General features: G+C 40.1%; 1 protein-coding gene and 1 long non-coding RNA gene across 5 annotated transcripts in view; one reads left to right on the plus strand and one right to left on the minus strand.

The window, feature by feature from the left end:
• Positions 1–22016, minus strand: LOC131125308 (uncharacterized). Its single transcript, XR_009129005.1, has 7 exons — positions 21965–22016; positions 21429–21495; positions 17430–17521; positions 8667–8734; positions 8446–8536; positions 8226–8365; positions 1–2249 (listed from the first exon to the last, which is right to left on the minus strand). It is a non-coding gene; the product is annotated as an uncharacterized LOC131125308 (long non-coding RNA).
• LOC131125304 (uncharacterized) overlaps positions 1–22751 on the plus strand; it is a 291220-nt gene that overhangs the window by 119945 nt on the left and 148524 nt on the right. For 3 of the 4 annotated variants that reach the window (XM_058066734.1, XM_058066733.1, XM_058066736.1), the window contains 2 exons: positions 782–858; positions 19038–20795. In XM_058066734.1, the coding sequence (XP_057922717.1) occupies positions 19305–20795 (1491 nt within the window). In that variant the 5' untranslated portion in view covers positions 782–858; positions 19038–19304. The remainder of the gene's footprint in view (positions 1–781; positions 859–19037; positions 20796–22751) is intronic. The other variant, XM_058066735.1, reaches the window with a different exon arrangement.

Genomic DNA, 22751 nt, shown 5'->3' on the forward strand with positions numbered 1-22751 from the left:
TTCAGGAAAATATCAGTTCCCGACTAAAAAAAGGCTTGGTTAATTGGCGACTCCATATTGTCCATAGGTATGAATGTGAGTGTGAATGGTTGTTTGTCTATATGTGCCCTGTGATTGGTCGCAACTCAACGTTTCAGATCCCTCTAGAGATTTTCTATGGGATTAAGGTCCAGACTGGCTAGACTAGGCTGAACGGTGGAAGAGTGTTTTTTATTTCTAACTAATAATAAGACGGGAAGGTGCGACTTATGTATGTTTTTTTTCTACCTAATTGTGTATTTTTGGCCTTGTGCGACTTATACGGCAGTGCGACTTATGTGTGTTTTTTTTCTACCTAATTATGCATTTTTGGCCTTGTGCGACTTATGTATGTGTTTTTTCTACCTAATTATGCATTTTTGGCCTTGTGCGACTTATAGTCCAGTGCGACTTATGTATGTTTTTTTTCTCCTTAATTATGCATTTTTGGCCTTGTGCGACTTATGTATATGTGTTTTTTCTACCTTATAATGCATTTTTGGCATTGTGCGACAAGATTTTTCCAACTAATAATAAGACGGGAGTCTAATATTTCTGTTGCTAATCTCCATGTTTATATAGCCATAGAATATAGAAATATTTGCCTTGAAAGATTAGTAAAAATGGTCTAAAATGGCTGCCACTGAAGGGGTTGAGTTAAGAGTTAAGAGTCGACGGTTGGGACTCTGCACTGCTCTAAAATCTAGAAACAAACCGAGAAACCAATCCATCAGCCCGTTATCGATATGTTTATGCTCTGCAGGGTCCACTCACGCTCATCCCGGCTGACCTCGGGCGAGAAGCGGTGCCAACTCCGGATTGATCGTCGGTCAATTGCAGGTGAGACAATCCTAAACAAAGTCTCAGGTGGGCCACGAGGTGAGAAGAGAAGTTGAGAGGGACGGAGGTTGCAAAGCGGACTTGACCTCTGTAGTTTGTTCACAACTTGAAGCAGCGACACAGAAGCGGGAGGCGTATGGAAGGGATTCGAGGAGAACGGATCGTTGAGGGAGAGTGAGAAACTAATTCTCACTTCACTCCAGGCAGGAAGATTAAGGAAGATTAGAGTGATAGAGTGAGGAAAAGGAACGAGATGGAGTGATAGCTCCCGCCGCATGCAACAGAAAAGATCTTTGACTGCTTAATGCCCGGAGAGAGGGGCAGATTACAAAACGGGACAAAATATGCACTGGGAATGATGGAATAATGATGGATTGATAAGCACGCTGGGAAATCAGGCACAGAGGGGTCCTTAATAGCAGTCATATGCAAACGTTTTTGCCGGTGTACCCAAATCCAGTGCTGAGGGGGGCGGGGGGGAGCATGAATACAAAATCCAGGTCATCTCCATACCTCTCCGGCAGTCGGATACTTCCCTGTGGGATTCATTCAGGAACTCTATGTGACGGTTTCTTTTACTTTCTGTTTTTTAGCTTAAAAAAAAATAACCAAAACAATGTTTTTTTTTTCGATTCCCTGCATCGACATCTATGTATTTATTCAGTCTGACTGCAGCTGCAAAAATTTCAATAGCTATAGGCTGCTGAATATGTTTAACAAGAGCGGGGGAGGGGTGTAAGCGCTAACTTTACAAAGACATCCGCATACATGTGTGTGTGTATATATATGTGTATACAGTACGGATATGTACACAATACAAGCGCTCTGATGTTTGTCAACGTACAGCCACTATAACATTGAGCGGATACGGAAGTTTCTATAGGAGATTCAGGAAGGAAAGAAAGAGAAATGGGAAAAAAAAAAGAAAGAGTTCTGCAGTGGTAGACTCAATCCGTCATGCAGGATTACAGTGTAAGCTTCTCCGCAGCCCTAGATGTGGATTTTATGCAAGGAACACATGGCTTTTCTGAACGCTACCCCAGCACCATATTAGAGACAAAAGCAACGGGCGGAGAGAGGAAGGTGGATGTGGTTGTGATCCCGAAGTCCTCGCTATGTGTGACGCCTGCCACCCAAATCCCCAAAGCCTTCAAAATCAGGGCTTCCAGAAAAGGGGGCGGGGGACAGGAGTTTTACCTCCCACCTCAGTATAGGAGTTGGACTCATTAGACAGGAAGAGGTCACCAGGAAAAGGAGACTTTTTACCTGTCCCGTGTGCATTTCCTGCTTCGAGGGCTATTTCGGTCCTCGTTGTCCCATAAGTATTTATCCGCATATAAGAATCCCAGTGCAGCGTTGGCTCCAAAACATCAGAGACACATGCATGCACCCTGCAGGAAAAAAAAAAAAAAAAAAAAATCCTGGTTAACTTTGATCTCGTATATCACCCTGCAACATTCCACTGTTAGCAGTTAGGAAATCTTCCCTTAACGCACACCCACGGCCGTCGTGTACTTCTTTGAACCACCATAGAAGAAGAGACAAATATAAACAATGCTGCCACAAATATCATTGGGAAGGGAAAAAAAAAAAGGCCAAAAGTGAATTTTGTGCCCACATCGCCGAGGCGGCCTCTGCACACGTACTGTAGCTCTAAGTGCTGGTATCCATCATTTATTCCATTCACAGCCATTATAGCATCACTCTATAAAAAAACACTACTGAAATAAACATAAGTAATGGCTGCATGGTGTATGAGTGGTTAGTGTGCAGGTCTCACAGCTAGGACACCCGTGTTCAATTCCACGACAACAAAGTTCCGACCTTTTCCATTGTTTAGTAATCAGCAGTCGAACATGGGTAAGTTTCAGGAAAATATCAGTTCCCGACTAAAAAAAAGGCTCGGTTAATTGGCGACTCCAAATTGTCCATAGGTAATGAATGTGAGTGTGAATGGTTGTTTGTCTATATGTGCCCTGTGATTGGCTGGCCACCAGTCCAGGGTGTACCCCGCCTCTCGACTGAAAACAGCTGGGATAGGCTCCAGCACCCCCCTGCGACCCTTGTGAGGATAAGCGGTAGAAAATGAATGAATGAATATCACATATTCAGGGCTGCAGCAAGGAGACCCGGGTTCAATTCCACTCTTGTGCATGTCTGTGTGGAGTTTGCATGTTCCCCCCCCTGCGTGGGTTTCCTCCCACATTCCAAAAACATGCTAGGTTAATTAGCGACTCCAAATTGTCCATAAGTATGAATGTGAGTGTGAATGGTTGTTTGTCTATATGTGCCGAGTGTGCTGAGTTGCATCTTTGTTGCTATGGTAATTCCCATGTGATGCTTATATGAGTGCTCCCAGAGTGCTACATGTTACTGCATGGATATAAAACCATAAAACATATGTTCATGTCTTATACAGAAGGATTGTGGTTGATGGGCAAAATCCTCCCCCCTCCCCTCTTTCAAAAAAACCCTTCTAAGCCCAAGGTATTCCAGGGAGACAGGTACATATAGACGCACACTAACACCCTTATAACATCATTTCTCAACCCTTTTTATTTCACTTTACGCAAGTACGGTGAGGGGAATAAAAGCTTAGGGATTTGGAAATTCAGTCTGAAGTCTGCTTCAGTCTTGCGAGATCACTGTCAGGGCCAAGAAATTATTCCATTGGTGGGACCACGCAACCAGACTTGGAATCAGCCTTGATTCTAAAGCAGCTTTATGCAGAGAAATAAAATAAAGTTATGTAATTTAGATTCCAAAAATGCGTGAGGGGAGTTTTTCTTTTCCCGAATGACCTTTCCGAAAACAATGGTATACATGGAAAGGAATATTCCAATCTCTTGTATACATGTACCGCTATAATGAAACAGAATAGTCAATAGGGCATGCGCAGTAAAACGTAAAAAACAAATCCGACTTTATACTCCAGTGCGACTTACGTATGTTTTTTCTACCTAATTATGCATTTCTGGCCTTGTGCGACCTATATTCAGGTGTGACTTATGTATGTTTTTTTTCTACCTAATAGTGTATTTTTGGCTTTGTTCGACTTATACTCAGGTGCGACTTATGTATGTTTTTTTGTACCTAATTATGCATTTTTGGCCTTGTGCGACTTATACTCCAGTGCGACTTATGTATGTTTTTTTTTCTACCTAATTATGCATTTTTGGCTTTGTGCGACTTATACTCCAGTGCGACTTATGTATGTTTTTTTTCTACTTAATTATGCATTTTTGACCTTGTGCGACTTATACTCAGGTGCGACTTATGTATGTTTTTTTTTTTACCTAATTATGCATTTTTGGCCTTGTGCGACTTATACTCAGGTGTGACTTATTTATGTTTTTTTTCTACCTAATTGTGTATTTTTGGCCTTGTGCGACTTATACTCAGGTGTGACTTATGTATGTTTTTTTCTACCTAATTGGGTATTTTTGGCCTTGTGCGACCTATACTCCAGTGTGACTTATGTATGTTTTTTTTTTTACCTAATTATGCATTTTGCCCTTGTGAGACTTATACTCCAATGTGACTTATGTATATATATTTTTCTACCCAATTATACATTTTTGGCCTTGTGCGACTTATACTCAGGTGTGACTTATGTATGTTTTTTTTTTTTTTTTACCTAATGATGCATTTTTGGCCTTGTGTGACTTATACTCCAGTGCGACTTATGTATGTTTTTTTTTGGTACCTAATGATGCATTTTGGCCTTGTGCGACTTATACTTCAGTGCGACTTATGTATGTTTTTTTTCTACCTAATTATGCATTTTTGGCCTTGTGCAACTTATACTCCAGTGTGACTTATGTATGCTTTTTTTCTACCTAATTATGCATTTCTGGCCTTGAGCGACTTATACTCAGGTGCGACTTATGTATGTTTTTTTTTCTACCGAATTATGCATTTTTGGCTTGGTGCGACTTATGTATTTTTTTTCCTACCTAATTGTGTATTTTTGACCTTGTGCGACTTATACTCCAGTGCAACTTATAGTCCAGAAAATACGGTACTTTTTGAAAGTAACGTACCCAACACTGCCCTCCGCTAACCGAAATTCCACTGTATTTCTTCCGCATTATCATTCAAAGCGAATTCTCCGTGTTTTTCACTAATAAATCCGGCAGACTGACATTCATTTTATATTGCATCCGCGCCACATTCCTCCGACAACAAATCAATACTCATATTGTATGTTTGCCCATCCCTGTTCTCTGTTTTCACTTCCAATTTGAATCGGGCCACAGATGTGTCTGACGTGGTGAGGAGGGGGCACAGCAGGACGATGGAGCACAGGGACATTGCCCCGAGCGAGGCTGCTTGACCAATTAGAAGGAGGGAGGGGGTTTAGAGAACAGGACTTGGAAGACACAGAAGCAAAAACAACTTGTTCCCGACAAAGGACGAGCTGAAGGGCAAAAACCAGCAAAAAAAAAAACCAACCAGGTTAGGAAGCCTGTCAACACATGCGCTAAACATTGCAAAGAGCCACCGTATCGATTCCCTGAGATGGCCATTAAGAATAAGTCTGCTTGAGCTTGCCACTTTTGCAGCCTCACGGGAGATAAACATGAAAGTCATATAAAGATGTGCTTTATAAGGGAACTGCTTCAAAGTGAGAACGATTATCAGGTTGCGTTATTCACTTTCCTTCAAGGCCAGTATTATATCCTGAAGGAGCCCACCACCACCTCCTTGGCGGCGTCACTCATTATCACTGACAACCTTGGCAGCCTGGTATTGAAATGTCTCTGAATAAAACCTCTTTAGCCTTAATGTGGCTCAACAGCATCAACCTTGAATTGTAAAGAGCAGTAGTGGAGAGAGTTTTTAATTAAAGTTTACATTAAACAATTTCAAGTAAGGAGTGCTAAAGGTAAAACTTTGCTTTTCCGAACCTTTTGTGTCTAAAGAAAACACCGTAGTAGTATAATATGTGACAAATCAGGTGGGGATTGTTATTGTGGGAGTACTGTTGTACTGGCTGGTAAATTATTCATCTTTTCATATTACCTATTACAGCCTTTCTTATTTATAAATGCAATATTTTCATAGGTGGAGCACAGAAAACATGTTTGCGGCCTTCTAAATATATTTTTTAACATCATTAGAGCATCCAGACATGACATAACACCCCTATAGTCACCTTTACACGCTTATTTTCTCTCTGGTTCTACCATATCTTACTTATTGTGTGGAAATATGGTCTAATAACTATAAAAGCAATCTTCACTCGATAAATGTACTGCAAAAAAGGTCAGTAAGGATAATTCATAATGCCACCTACAGAGAACATACGAACTCCTTATTTCTAAAATCACAAATACTTCAACTTGCTGATATAGTTCATCTTCAAACAGCTAAAATAAATATAAATATAATGTAAATAAAATGTTTCTGTACAGTATTACCTCATCAGTGTAAAATACTACTGACACCTAGTGTCCAGTGTAGAATACAACATAACATCACATGTTTGAATGAGTCTTCTAAATGCCTTACTTGATTCATTCATTCCTTCTACCGCTTTTCCTATCTCAGCTGTCTTCGGGGGAGAGGCGGTGTACACCCTGGACTGGTCGCCAGCCAATCACAGGTCACATATAGACAAACAACCATTCACACTCACATTCATACCTATGGACAATTTGGAGTCGCTAATTAACCTAGCATGTTTTTGGAATGTGGGAGGAAACCGGAGTACTCGGAGAAAACCCACGCATGCACGGGGAGAACATGCAAACTCCACACAGAGATGGCCGAGGGTGGAATTGAACCCTGGTCTCCTAGCTGTGAGGGCTGTGAGGGCTGTGAGGTCTGCGCGTTAACCACTTGACCGCCGTGCCGCCCCTTACTTGATTCATTTAATGCTAAATATAGCCCAACAATACTGTAAATGCTAACAGCACGCATTCAACCACAAATCAGCCGTGATTTATTAATAGATTTTTGAAAATCCATGAGAACGTGAGGCAGTGAAGTGGAGAGGGACTCCAAAAATATGCATATTTATACAAATTGTCGGTATGCTTGAAATTAAACATGTTCCATCATAAAAATGACTTTATTGTATTCTCTCCCAATGCTAATGTATTATGTCTTATTTTCTCTTATTATGTCTTCTATATTGGGTAATACAAGTGTAGAGGTGACATATCTAGTTCACAAACAGGTTTCTGCTTTACCAGCAAAAATATGTATTTATTTATCAGAGTCGGGTATGGAACCAATTAGCAGACATAAATGAGGGATTGGTGTACGGCAATTGGAATTATCATAAAAAGTCCAAATGTCCGTAGTTTCTCAATCATGCACGTCATGGTAATCCATAAAGGGTGAATGGAGGAAACTGGACTCTTCTTCTTTGTTGAATACATTTCACTTTTCACCTTTTGCGAGTTTTATGACTATTTATGACTCTGGTGGGCGTGTCCCCTGAGGGTGTTCGCAATCAGTTGGTTTGTTGTAGTTGACCAGCGTGGCTGGTGATTGGCCGTCCTCCCTAACAACACTGGTGGACACATTTCTGGAGTCGATCTGCTTCCGAGAAATCAATGGATAACTGTGCTGGTTAGCCAATGTATTAATGATATTAAATTATTATTATTGTTGTTTTCCATCAAAATCACATCTGTTGATATAATAGATTCTGGCATTTTTGTTTATGTGAGCATTTTTTTAAGTTGCACTTCATCTGTCAATAAATAAACAAGAAATATCTTAAGGGCTACACGGCGGATGAGTGGTTAGCGCACAGGCCACACAGCTAAGAGACCCGAGTTCAATCCCACCCTCGGGAGTTTGCATGTTCTCCCCGTGTTTGCGTGGGTTTTTTCTGCATTCCACATTCCAAAAACATGCTAGGTTAATTAGCGACTCCAAATTGTCCATAGGTATGAACCCATCCAACCCACGTCATCCATAGACCTCCTCTTTGGTCTGGAAAGAACTCTAGATGGGAAATGCAAAAAGTATACCTTCACAGTTAAGGGCTTTGTAGGACTTCAGGAGTTTTTTTTTCCACCAGCTGCTTATAATGATCCGCCTTAGATTTTCCAAGAAACTCAAAATTCAGGAAAATTTTTACATGCATGCATTTTGTCCACTTCCAAGAGATTTTTGCAATTAAAAACAAAACTAGTCGTATTAAAATGAAGTTATTGGAATAAGTAAACAGGATTTCAGAAAGAACTGGTTGCTTGTTGACATCCTGTACATTCCGACATTCTAATTTTGTATCCAATATTTCTTATTTTGTAATATTTTCTTATTAGTGACCTTAACCAAGAAAAATGTCACTACTTTGGCTCTGCGAGCATTTTGCTTGTATACCAGTCTCTGTCTTCCTGATTTACCTTTCCTGGGGAATCAGACAATCTTTGGGGGGGGGGTTTTCGAATAGAAGAAGATGTTCAGCAGACAAGGAGAGTCCAGGTACCCGGATTTGATCTTTGTCAGTTTCCAGTTGAGTTGATGCTGGTGTATCAGTACTGTACTGTAAGACATAAATAATACATAATACAATATATTAGCCCATCCCTTGTTAATGTTAACGATGACAATTGTTACACAGACCCTTGGATGACTTTGGGAGGCCATGTTCCCCGCCATCGTGACGACTTGACTTGAATGTCATCCAGCCAGCGTGTTGAAAGGATCCCGTTGGCTTTTTTGATGTTGCAAATGCGTCCAGGTGGAAGAGAAAGTGAGACAAGCTTGTTAGGAATCAGGTGTAATTGCAGTAAGGGCTTTGGCAGCAGATGACTCAACGTTTACGGGGGAGAAAGAACTCTTACCGAGAAAGATTCGCTACAATCACAGCATGCGGTCGAAGCGGCGTTAAAACATCCACAGACCTTTGAACCTGAAGGTCATTGAAGGTGATCGTCATCATTGCTCATCAGAGAGGCTTAAAGGGACATTATTTATCAACTTTGCTAAAAAAAATTGTATATTGTTTGAAATTATGTTCTACAAAATGATACATTGGTAAAAATGACATACGTTCATAGTGCCAACCTTGACCAGCTAGCTACGTTCAGACTCATTTCAGGAAGTGACACCATTGGAGTGAACATCCAGCAGCAACACAACATTTTGCCATGGTTACTGTTTAAGGAAAAATATGGCGAACCCGGTCGAATTTACCTTGAGAAGCGTTTGGTTACTCCGTTTTAGACGCAATTTTCGGAACTGAAAAATGTAATTTTTGCGGAATTTACAATCGGCTTTAAAAAATCAAACCCCGTAGAACAAAATTACAAACAATATATAACATATTTAAGCAAAGTTGATAACTCATGTCAGGTAACAATATAGCAGGAACATTCCAAAAATGCGTTTATACCGTACTTTCAAGCCAAATGCTTCTTATAAAGGTATCGCAGTATCACTCCGGCTTGTGAACATCCAGCAGCAACACAACATTTTGCCATGGCTACTGTTTTAGGAAAAATATGCTGAACCCAGTCGAATCTACCTTGAGAAGTGTTTGGTTACTCCGTTTTAGACGCCACTTTCGGAACTGTAAAATGTAATTTTTGCGGAATTTACAATTGTCTTTGAAAAATCAAACCCCGTAGAACATAATTACAAACAATATATAACATATTTAAACAAAGTTGATGACTCATGTCAGGTAACAATATAGCAGGAGCATTCCAAAAATGTGTTTATACCGTACTTTCAAGCGTAATACCTTCTTATGAAGGTATTACAGTATCACTCCGGCTTGTGAACATCCAGCAGCAACACAACATTTTGCCATGGCTACTGTTTTAGGAAAAATATGCTGAACCCGGTCAAATTTACCTTGAGAAGTGTTTGGTTACTCCGTTTTAGACGCCACTTTCGGAACTGTAAAATGTAATTTTTGCGGAATTTACAATCAAAAAATCAAACCCAGCAGAACATAATTACAAACAATATATAAAATATTTAAGTTGATGACTCATGTCAGGTGACGATATCCAAAAATGAACCGCTATTTATGATGCACTAATCCAATCCTGGCTGGCGTACGGAGACTGCCTGCCCTATATGTCAGGACCAGACAAAACAGACTGAGAACAAGTTGAACTCCCGCCAAGGCAGTAAAATACGGCCCACAAATGTTGTCCTTGTCACATCCCACTGGCACGTCTCTTGGCATTGTGGTTCTCAGAACCGTTACCTGTCAAGATTTATTTGATTTTCATTGCACCTCTGTCATTTTTTACAATGTTACCTAGGGTGGATGCCACAGCAGTGGCGGAGGAGCTTGTACCTGAGGGCAAGAGAGCGTTGCGGCACCTGTAAATGTCTGGTAGCATCCAAGTGTAACTATGGTATTGCATAAATGAGTGAATCTTCTAAAATGTTTGGATGTATTCTCCCTCTGTGGGAGGAAATACTGAATTTTGCTCATGCCTTACCCTGCGGCACATGACTTCAAAAAAACAACAACGACAGCAAAAGTGGAAATATGACCTTGATGTGGCCTTGCGGCTTACTTTATATAAAATACAATTATAACTGGATGAGGTGATATAGACAAAATAACATAACAGATATGGAAAACCCTAAGGTGATTTGCCATTCATTTATTCCATGCATTCTCATTTTAGTATGTGCAGAATGGGCAAGTTATTACTAATAATGGAAAATAAATGAGCTTCCGGGTTTATATCATACTTCAACTTGCATCGTTTATGGTCAGTGTGAAAGGTTTCCAATTCCACGTCTTTTTCCTTTATGTTGTCGTGTGTCGATAAATGAGGTGTGTCCGATAGGAATGGGCAGGTTTCCTGTTTTAACGTATACCATTGTATGGCAAAGTCACAGTTTGAAAAGCACTAAAACGGTGAGTTTTAGAGTGTTGAGTGTGCAGGCCACACAGCTCGTAGACCCAAGTTCGATACCACCCTCTGTGTGTGGAGTTTGCATTATTGAGTTTGCATTATTTTATTTATTTTATTCATTCTTTATTTATTTTATTTTATTTTTTGGAGTTACATTATGCCTTTTTGTTCTTTTTAGAAATTTATTTATTATTTATTTATTTCACTTTTTTTTAGTTACATTATGCCTTTTGTTCTTTTTAAAATTGTATTTATTTTATTTATTATTTATTTGTTTCAATTTATTGAGTTACATTATGCCTTTTTGTTCTTTTTAAAATTGTATTATTTTATTTATTTATTTCATTTTTTTGGAGTTACATTATGCCTTTTTGTTCTTTTTTTCATTTTATTAATTTTATTCATTATTTCTTTTTCATTTTTTAAATTACATTATGCCTTTTTGTTCTTTTTTAAATTGTATTTATTTTATTTATTATTCATTTGTTTCATTTTTTTGAGTTACATTATGCCTTTTTGTTCTTTTTAAAATTGTATTTATTTTATTTATTTATTTCATTTTTTTCGAGTTACATTATGCCTTTTTGTTCTTTTTTTATTTTATTTATTTATTATTTATTTGTCTCATTTTTTTGAGTTACATTGTGCCTTTTTGTTCTTTTTTAAATTGTATTTATTTTATTTATTTATTTCATTTTTTCAAGTTACATTATGCCTTTTTGTTCTTTATTTATTCTATTTATTATTTCTTTTTGTTCTTTTTGGGGTTATTTGTTAGGGATATCTGACAATTATCTCAACTGATAATAATCGCTTAATAAACCTCACTCCCCGAACCTTAAGAGCTGTACTCGTCGGCCATGTGGGCTTTTAGCTGGACACCAATTGTACAACTTTTATTCTGAAGTACTTTGGTTTGTACCTACAGCGGTACATTTGCGTTTCTTTTACTTTCTGCAGTTGTAATGTTGCAGTGTCACCCAAAGAGAAAGTAAACTCTCATAAGCTAGCATGTAAACCCATTCTACAGACGGTAATGTCACGTCGTATAGCACAGGCTTCCAAAGGACTTCTGCCCACATTCGGCCCCCGTGCCGCCTCCGTCAGTGTGTTGGTATGGCTGAGACGTATTGGAATCAGGTATTCATGCATTCAGAAAATGAATGCTCTCCCGCTGTTTTTTTTCCACCCTCGCTAACTGACAGGTTTACTTTTATCTGCCAAGGTTCAAGGCAAGGCCGATGCCGCAACACGGTGCTTAGCACTTAAACACACTAGGCTGCTCTTCCATTGAGGGCCCATCGCCCCCCCCCCCCCCCCCCCCCCCCCACACTTGCACTTGACGACACCTCACACTTGCTCTGTTCACATCCCCCTCCATCAAAACCTCCCTTTTTTTTTTTTTTTTGGCTGGTGCTTGCCCTTGTAACGCCATACATAATTCTTTTGAGGTAGCAGCTTTCTTTGTGGGAGAGCAGACTCCAGTTTTCTCTTTGACTTGGTCCAGGGATGCGGTCCCCTGAGCTTTCTATATACTTTTGCAACCAGCTTGAAGGATTTTGGTGTGTTTGGATATTTTGTTTATTCTGAGCCTCTTCCAAAAAAAAAAAAAAAAGTGTATTTGAGAAGCTGAATGATAGTAGTCTTTGAACCCAAGTAGAAAGCACATGTTTTTTGTTGAGACTTGTGGCTTGATTATTGCATTGGAGTGGGTGGGGGGGGGCTGGTGGACTCCCCACTGTGTCGACACTCGTGTGTGTGAGACAGGAGCGTTAGCGAAAGGATTGACAATGAGCAAGGAGGCGGATCGTAATTAAAATTTCCAGTCTCGTTAGTCAGGTGACAGAGAACAATCAATGGTAAGGATCTGCCTCCAATGCTAACACAACCCCGAGATCATTTGCGTTTTAAGTGGACTGGGGACTGGTAGTGGAAATTTAATTAAGATATTTATGGGCTCAATTAATCAGCTCACTGAGAGAACTGCTGGAGATATACTACTGTTCTTACCGCTGAAATAACGTGGGACTATGAAAAAAAAAACACCGAAGCTACACATTTCTGAAACTCTCACTTAAGAAGTACTCCCTGGGGTTTCCGGCTACTGCCATTTTTATTTACTTAAATTCATGCTAGTACTATTACAAGTGAAATCCCTGCTTGCACATTTGCTGGTTCCATGAAGATAATATTCACAATTTTAGCACAATATAGCATTACATAAAACTATAATAAGGAAATATGAGACCCTCAGTGCCTCACTTATTGCTGTAGATCAGGGGTCTCAAACTTGCGACCCGTGGGCCACATTTGATATGGATGCTGTATGGTATCATGTACCCAGAAATGACAGCTTAAAGCTGTGTAAATACCGGACACAATTGACACGATTTTGCAAGCTATGACACTGCTCCTGGATGTAATGATGCTAACTTGCTAACTGGGTAAAATGGTTAAGTTTCATTCATGTTCATTTTAAAGGTTAACTAACTGTTCATACTGTTCATTTGAATATGAAAAAATATAATTTCTCTACCCACCAACTATATGTGTTTTTTAAAAAGTTTTTCTTATTTGCTGTTTTATAATTATTTGATGTATTTATTAAATATAAATTAAATTTTAAATTAAATATTAAATTAAATTTTAAATTAAATATTAAATTAAATTTTAAATTAAATATTAAATTAAAAGTTTTAATTAAATTAAATATTTTAAATTAAAAAAAATATTTATAAATATTTATTTATTTTTTCCATTTTATTTTGTGTAGTAAATAAAAATGAAGATATTTGAGAACATTGGAATGTTTTATCAGAGCTTTTCCTGTGGAAAACCGGAACCAAAGCACTGAAAAAGTGTACGGTATAGCAGAAGCAAAGGCATTGAATTATTTTTCTGTTTTTAATAAATGCGTTTTTAGGGGTCGGCAACCTTTCCTATCCTGTCTAGCGACGTGCTCACATGCAAAGCGAATTGCGAGTGTCCCGTGATTTTGATTGACTGCCAGATTTCGAGGGAATTTTGGGGTATCAAAGTAGTTCAGAGGAGAAAATGCGGAGTTGATCGAGTACTCTTGCTAGTATCACATCTTGCTAATATAGAAGATAAATTTACATAAAAATCTGTGTAAATTAATTGTTTACATTTGTTGACAAACATGTTTGCTCTGGCCCCCAATAAGTCCGGGTGTTAAATACTTGAGCATTGCGAAGGGAGCCACAACAGAGAGACTGAAGAGCCACATGTGGCTCTGGAGCCATGGGTTGCTGACCTTTGCACTACCCAAAGCTCATAACCATAGATGAGGGTAGGAATGTACATGGATTGGTAAACAGCCAAATCCAAAGAGTTAATTCCATTTTGTCGGAGGGCGGCTGACCTAATGTGCGTGAGTACTTTCTTCTTCTACAGCCGCTGCAGCAACATCTCCCACACACACAAAAAAAAAAACCTGCCCTAGGTATGTTAACAAGGTGCCCGTGGCAATGATTGCATGGCCATCAAAATCCCAGCTGATAAGTTCCTCTGGGAGGGAAAAAAACAGCTCTGTCATTGAATTCACCCTGATCCGCACCTCATGCTGTACACTGGAGATAACACACATCCAAAACGGACTCGCTGTGACGTTTATATTTTGTGGAATATTCTTGACATTGTGTCGCTAGTCCCATGTCACTATCGGATATATTCTTTACGTTGTTTTTTTTTTTTTTTGGCATATTTGTATGCAGAATTATGTTGCAGTAGCCTGTTGTCAAGAGGCGAGACTCCTGTCACTTCCAATGTCGCCAAGCCCAGGAATGAGATTGGTTGATTGATTGAAGCGTCAGTGCTCAAAGGGTGAGGGACACACTGACAGCCTCGTGATTGACACAGATGAGAGAGAGCAAGAGAGAGAGAGAAAGAGAGAGAGGGGAAGAAAAAAAAGGAGAAGGAGCAAGCAGGCGAGAGGAAGTATGAGCGTTTGCTTGACAGGGCGTTGGGTCTCAATGTCAATGAAGGATTCCGCCGCATTATCTGATCACCTTCAATTGGATATCTCACTAAATCTTGCAAGCATGGTCTTTCACGCATTTCCTGTCAGAATGCAACCCTCAGCACTTTTCAATTCCTGGTAGTGGTGATGCTGCATTAAACCATTAAATACAGGGGCGTGTGGGAAGTTTTGTTGTGTGTTTTTTTTTTACAGTATTGCTACAATGGGGCCGCACGGTGGTTGAGTGGCTAATTAACCTAGCGTGTTTTTGGAATGTGGGAGGACAGCTGGGATAGGCTCCAGCACCCCCGCGACCCTCGTGAGGAAAAGCGTTGGACTGCGCGCTAACCACACAGCTAGGAGACGCAGGTTCAATTCCACCCTCGGCCATCTCTGTGTGGAGTTTGCATGTTCTCCCCTGTGCATGCATGGGTTTTCTCCGGGTACTCCGGTTTCCTGCCACATTCCAAAAACATGCTAGGTTAATTAGCGACTCCAAATTGTCCATAGGTATGAATGTGAGTGTGAATGGTTGTTTGTCTATATGTGCCCTGTGATTGGCTGGCCACTAGTCTGGTATCAGGTTTGTATCAGGTACACATTTTGGGTGTTAAGTTGCTATATGATGAATTTAGTGCTGTTGGTAGTGACAAAATCATAACTGTCACTGTACACTTGTATATTTGCACATTTACACATTTGCCACCTAGACCTCACACCTAGGAGACCCGAGTTCAATGGCTGGGATAGGCTCCAGCAAAGTAAAAGCAGTGATTTATCACTTTGTATGAGAAAGTGAAGTGAGAAGTGGGTGTTTTATTTTTGTGAAAATAACCAGAATTGAATTGCTCACTTGGGCTAGCTTAAATTTTGCCGAACCTTTAGCCTGATCATCAGGTTAGTGCTACGGCTGTACTTCTGTTAGTTGTTGGGCTTTTTTTTTTAATCAGGCAAGAAAGTGGCCGTTTAGATCCCGAGTGTGCCATTTATTTGTCCAAATATTCACAATTTCGTTCGGACGAATTCAGCAAAATTTTAGCTAGCCGAATTGAGCAACACACTTCCGGTTATTTTCACACAATAAAACACCCCCTTACTTTTCATACAACGCAATAAATCACTGCTTTTACTTTGAAAACAAGAAGCGAACCAACTTGCAATATATCCTGTTTGACACCGTTTTTTTTCTCGCAGTGACGTCATGTCGCGTTGCATCCTGGGTAATTTGAGTATCAGTAGCAAGCTGATGATACATATTCAATATTTTTGGCAAATGCAGTTTGCCTCCGGCAACTTTGCGCATACTGCCAGTGTAGACACACTGCATACTCCAAGAGTTAGTATGAGTAGTAGTTAGTATGCGGTTTCGAACACAGCCACAATCAACGCTAAGCTAGCAGGGGGGGTTTGGAGGGGAAGGGGGGTCAAAAACTAACATTTTTATGAGCGTTCCAATTATGTCACGGATGATAATCGATAGAACAGATCAGAGGTACAGTCTAACCTTTAGCCTGATTGTCAGGTTAGTTCTACAGTTGTACTTCCATCTGTTGTTGGGTTGTCTCCATCTCCCGCTAAAGCAGCTAGCGGTGGTAAATTGCTAGCTAGCTGTCGGACAAGGCGTTTGTTGTAATCCCAGTGTCACTAATTCCGAGTCATCAATCTTTATCGGGACCGTCTAATTCTTACAATTATCTCTATCGGGCATCCGTCCTTCCGTTTTCTGCGGCTTGTCATCGGAGTCGTGTGGGCGCTCGAACCTATCCCGCCTAACCTCAGGCAAAAGGTGAATTACACTCTGGATTGGTCGTCAGTCAATCGCAGGGCACATACGGTATAGTGAACCCACTACACTCTCAGTGAACTATACTGGATGCTTGTTCAGTCGTTTGAATGGTTTGGTTTGATTCCCTGGTGTCCTTTTACGCGTCTCATCTACCTCATCCCGTCATGTTTCCTGCAATCATCTTCCCTGCATGCCCTTGGGTTTCAAATCGGTGTCTTGATGTCTCATTAGTGATTGTCTCCACCGCCTTCCTTCAGTCTGTGTCTTATCTTTGTTCTGTCTTGATTGTTTAACCTCATGTCAATTGAAGTTTCCTCTGAGTTTATTTGTTCTGTCACTCGATTTGTAGTTTAGTTTCTTTCTAGTCGTGGCTTACAATTTAAATCATTGAGTTAAATAGCTTTAAGCCAAACTTAAACTCTGCTGCTGCTCGCTGGGGAAGGAAGCCACAGTGATGGAAGATAGTCACCAAACACAACGCTAGTCATTTTTAACTAAGACAAAGTCGCTGGGGATCAGTTCAACGACGGAATGAAAAACCAGTGTACGTGTACACTTCAAGATCGCGGATTCGCTCATTTCACTGGGATTCTACCTCAGACAGATCATGCAATCATCATGCAGACGCCCAGCATCCCACTTCACCATAGACCCCCAGAGACACTGACCATCCCATTGACAAAGCCCAGCGTTCACCCAATGACTGTTCGGTTTTGCACAGTGGAACAACCCACTCAAAGTCAGTAAACATCGGGTTTGGACATTTTAGGGGAAACCGAGCTACCCTTGCAGTCTTGGAGAGCAATCGCCACATCTCCATATGCTCTTTTGTTCATGGAGGTTAATTAGCGACTCCAAATTGTCCATAGGTATAAATGTGAGTGTGAATGGTTGTTTGTCTATATGTGCCCTGTGATTGGCTGGCCACCATTCCAGGGTGTACTCTGCATCTTACCCGAAGACAGCTGGGATAGGCTCCAGCATGTCCAGCATGGGATAGGCTCCAGCATGTCCAGCGTGGGATAGGCTCTAGCATGTCCAGTAACCCTAAAAGGAAAATGGATGGATGGATTACCAGATGTCATGAAGTAGGAAAATAAATAAATAAATAAATAAATAAATAAATAAATCAATAAATAAATAAATAAATAAATAAATAAATAAATAAATAAATCAATAAATCAATCAATAAATCAATAAATCAATAAATCAATAAATCAATAAATAAATAAATAAATAAATAAATAAATAAATAAATAAATAAATAAATAAATAATATTAGAGTTTGCATGTTCCCCCCGTGCATGCGTGGGTTTTCTCCGGGTACTCCGGTTTCCTCCCACATTCCAAAAACATGCTAGGTTAATTGGCGACTCCAAATTGTCCATAGGTATGAATGTGAGTGTGAATGGTTGTCTATATGTGCCCTGTGATTGGCTGGCTACCAGTCCAGGGTGTACCCCGCCTCTCGCCCGAAGACAGCTGGGATAGGCTCCAGCACCCCCGCGACCCTCATGAGGAAAAGCGGTAAAAAATGAATGAATATTATTAATAATAATAATAGTAATAATAATAATAGTAGTAGTAGTAGTAGTAGTAATAATAATAAAGTTGGCCCAAAGTTTTCAAAAACCAACTTGAAGGACGTTATTATGCTAGCACTTCATTTCTGGAGTCTCCTCCCAGCAAGGAATGATCCTTAAAAGTGAGAAGCAATAATAAAAAAAAACTATATCCCAGCCAAAACATAATTTGAAGTGTATAACTTTGACAGAAGTATACAGCCTTAACCACATCGATTTTCCTATAAAATTGTTGATGTGATCTCAGAAATCCCCGATATTTTCATGCTCAGGCATCTGACAAACAGCCAGATTATTGACTTGTCAGCGGCGTAGTCAGATTTTACTGAACTGCTCCTGATACCGCTCCAGTGTGTCTGTTTTATCACAGAACAAGCCGACTGATTGATACATGACATTTTGATTTTGCCGTAGGAATTGTCTACGGGGCTCGCATTTATATTTTACCAGAGACATTTTTGCGAGTGTCTTATATGTATGACAGCAACAAGAAAGCGGCACCGCATTAGCTAGCTGGCTTTGCGTCTCTATTGACTCTCTAACTGACTGATCAAAGTACAATGTTAATCCAGCTAATTAATCAAGCATGAAAAGGGAACGAAGCTGGTTTTCTATTGTCTGGCGCTGAAGTCAGAAATCCTTGACAGGCGTTTCTATTATGAAACGCTCACAGCGTTTTCTCTAATAGTCTTTTGCCATCTATAATGGCATAGAACTGTAAAATGATCATTCTGAACCCGTGCAGCTAATAGATGGGAGACAAAAAAAAAAAAAAATATGTGGGTCATTACGGCGGTATAAATGGATGTGTTCTCAGCCTTGTCATGCTTTTGTGCTTGTGAAAATACGATTGCTACTCCCGCTAATAGGTCTGTCCTCCCTTCTTGTCCGTGGGTGTTCTTACCTGTCTATGGAGAACCACATTTAATTAACCTGGTGCAATGATTCAGGTTTTTAACTTCATTATCTTTTTCTTTCAGGGATGTTCAACCCTCTTTGGAAAACCGACTGAGGAAGCATCGCCGCAGGACGAGATAGAAGAAGATATTGAGTCGTGTGGGGGGGGTTTGGTGGTGGTGGGGAGACTGACACCTGCCCTCCAGCACAGTCAAGGGCATAGATTGAAAGAGTGACAGGTTGGGGGCATGAAAAGAAGGGAAACAGCAGAGAGAATGAAGACAGACGGAAAACAAGACCTGCCTCACAGCAAATCTTGCTCCAATTAGGACATCTTCCCACAAGACAAGATGATTACACGTAATCTTCTTCTGTTACTTGGTATGTGCCTGTGGGATGGGCTGTCAGGAGGCGTTTTTGCCAGCAAGGTTGTGTGGATGCGAGGAGTCGGTGCGTCGCACATGATGAAAATGGAGGAGAACAAAGCTACGGACCAATGGGAAGCGAGCAGGGACACAAACGCAATGCCGGTGGTGACGCTGAGAAATCTAATAAGTCATGCGCAGCCGGCTGACACCGGATCCGTGTCCTACGCCAAAGAACTCCCGAATCGCGCCACTCCGTCAGCAGCCATCAAAGACAGGCTGGCTTTCAAACCTAAGCGTGAGGTCGATTCCGTTAGCAAGAAAGAAGTCGCTCACCACAAGGAGTTAAGTCAGAATTCGAAAAGAGCTAAGAACACCACAAGGAATGTTGAGATTAAACCGGGAAAAACAATCACCCTCCATCGCAAGCTGGATTTACATTCCAATAAAACCCGATTCAGATTAAGTTCAAGATCCAAAAGCAGACCCGATTTGAACGTCCACACAACAGGACTTCCAGCGAAAGGAATAAGCGTTGAATTAAACCGAAAACTGAACCTGAGCGGAAGTTCTGAAGTTCTGAAAGTGCTATCCAAGGAAAACCTTGTCAGGATTGTCAATTCCCAAATGCAGAATGTTCCCAATTTGAACTTTCCCAGCAAGGGCAGCCGGAGTAGAAAGAGAGATTTGATTGACGTTAATCAAGGACAGTTGGAGGCTCTGAAAATGTCAAGACAAGACATGTCTGTCACTCAGTCACATGCCGGATCTGATAATCAGACTGAATTTCCATATAAAAACCCGGTCACCACTCCAGATGCTAATCAGGACCACAGCACGGATACACTTAATCCAAAATTGGAAATTCCAGGATTAAGTAAAGGGCAGGACAGTTCGGGACTGCAGGCGTCGGACAGTGGTGAAAACAAGAGAAAGCGGGCTCTATTACGGTCGGCGCCTTCCGATACGGTCGGTCATAGCTCAGAAAAAGGACTAACAATCAACCCGACAGAATCACCTCTCAAACTGACAAAACATTTCCCTCCGTATGTCCCCGGTGAAAGAAATGACTCGAGTCCATCTGTGCTGACAACGCAGCCCCAAGGAATCAGACCCGGTAACAGAACAGCAGATTCCCACGGAGACCCATTAACAGAGTCAGTTCGCACCGCTCAAACAGACCTCAGCACAGCTCACTATTCGGCAGATGAAGAGAAAACACTTGTCAACAGCAGTCATATCCTCAGGCTGCATCCGGCTCCTGAATGGCGCCACGATGCAAAGAGTACCGGGATGCAGGTGGATGATCCAGAAAATGGGAACGGACTTGTGTTTGAGGAAGCCGAGTCACAGGACGACGCGGTCGATTTTGCGGAACAGAAGAGGTCCCGCTCACGCAGCAGAAGAAGTTGGATCTGGAACCAGTTCTTTGTCATTGAAGAATACGCCGGACCTGAACCTGTTCTCATCGGCCGGGTAAGCAAAATTAACATTTCATCCATCATTAAATGGGATCTTTTTATAAATAATATATTCCTGTATAAGACAGCGTTTTATTACAAATCCTTACATGAAATATTTAACCTCTGGCCCTCTTTGATTATTATTTTATACAAGTAGAAGACATGTTTTGCATAATCTAACCCTGCAGTTTTTTATGCATCGGCATAAATGTTGCCCCTCCACAACCTGGAGAGGGGTACGCATTGAAAAAAAAAATTATATATATATATATATATATATATATATATATACAATCCACGATGACTTGACATATATTCACCATCAGGATTTATTCTTAGTGTCAAAAATAACAACAATAATAATATACATATATTATTAATAATAATAATAACAACACTTCAGATATCATAATATGATTACATCAACAATTACCCATTTATTTCCAGACACATTTCACATATTTCAATTAGCCTGCTTAGTGCTATTAAGTGTACATTAAGGCTTGCTAGCATTAGCCATTTTGCTTATGGTTCAAATGCTATACAACACATTTTGTAACAAACATTTTGCAGTCAGCTGTTTACTCTAGCAACTTTCTAAACTCTTTACAGCCGTTAGTATAAATTATCTTTACTTTGTACTAACCTGTGGTACAGAATAAGGAAGACATGACGATGACTTGACGTATATTCACCCTCAGGATTTATTCTTCCTGTCAAAAATAACAACACTTCAGATATCATAATATGATTACATCAACAATTACCCATTTGTTTCCAGACACATTTCACATATTTCAATTAGCCTGCTTCATGCTATTAATTGTACATTAAGGCTTGCTAGCATTAGCCATTTTGCTTATGGTTCAAATGCTCTACAACACATTTTGTAACAAACCTTTTTCAGTCAGATGTTTACTCCAGCAACTTTCTAAACTCTTTACAGCCATTAGTATAAATTATCTTTACTTTGTACTAACCTGCACACATTTCACATATTTCAATTAGCCTGCTTCGTGTTATTAACTGTACATTAAGGCTTGCTAGCATTAGCCATTTTGCTTATGGTTCAAATGCTATACAGCACATTTTGTAACAAACATTTTGTAGTCAGCTGTTTACTCTAGCAACTTTCTAAACTCTTTACAGCCGTTAGATAAATTATGTGTACTTTGTACTAACCTGGGGTACAGAATAAGGAAGATAATCCACGATGACTTGACGTATATTCACCCCTATTTGTTCTTCCTCTGTCGTTTTGTCACCTACTCTATACTACTATCTCTGCTAGCACCCCCTAGCGGACCTTGCGGTATTACACCCAAACGCCAACAATGGAGATTTGGTTATTTTAGAAACAAACATATATAAAAAAAATAGTAGTGTGTCTTTTTTTAATTTACAACTGAATTTTATATATATGACATGAACTATTACTACTCAGTTTAAAAAAAAAAAAACATTTTACCTTATCTTTTATTACATACCTTCCATAAAGCTGCAATGGGAATTGATTAACATTGCTCCGGTGTAATGTGCTGCCTTCCAGGTAGCTGTAAAAACTTCAATGAATCAATGGTTTACTGAGGTGCAACCAAAGCCCGACATTCCATCTGAGCAAAGGGGTCGGTCATGATCACTACCAATCTGCCCCCACCTTTGGGGATTGACATATCCAGAGGAATTAATAGCCTTACTCCCCCCCCCCCCCCCCCCTTTTTCCAATATTGATCGTCACCCCGAGGCAGAACACAAGAGTGTTCCTTCATTTCCCTGTATGTCAGACTATGTCAGATGGAGTCCCTCATGGTCATAGGTGCGGCTAATACTATTTCATTGAGACTGATTTACACTTGGTTAGATTGGATTTATCACTGCATGCTCACACAGCACAACAAACTGCATCATATCTCTTGCTTTTGTAATGTATTGATTATTGACTGGTTGTGTGTTATGGCCGTAACAGCTA

This window comes from Doryrhamphus excisus, chromosome 3, assembly GCF_030265055.1.
Source record: "Doryrhamphus excisus isolate RoL2022-K1 chromosome 3, RoL_Dexc_1.0, whole genome shotgun sequence".
NCBI lineage: Eukaryota > Metazoa > Chordata > Actinopteri > Syngnathiformes > Syngnathidae > Doryrhamphus > Doryrhamphus excisus.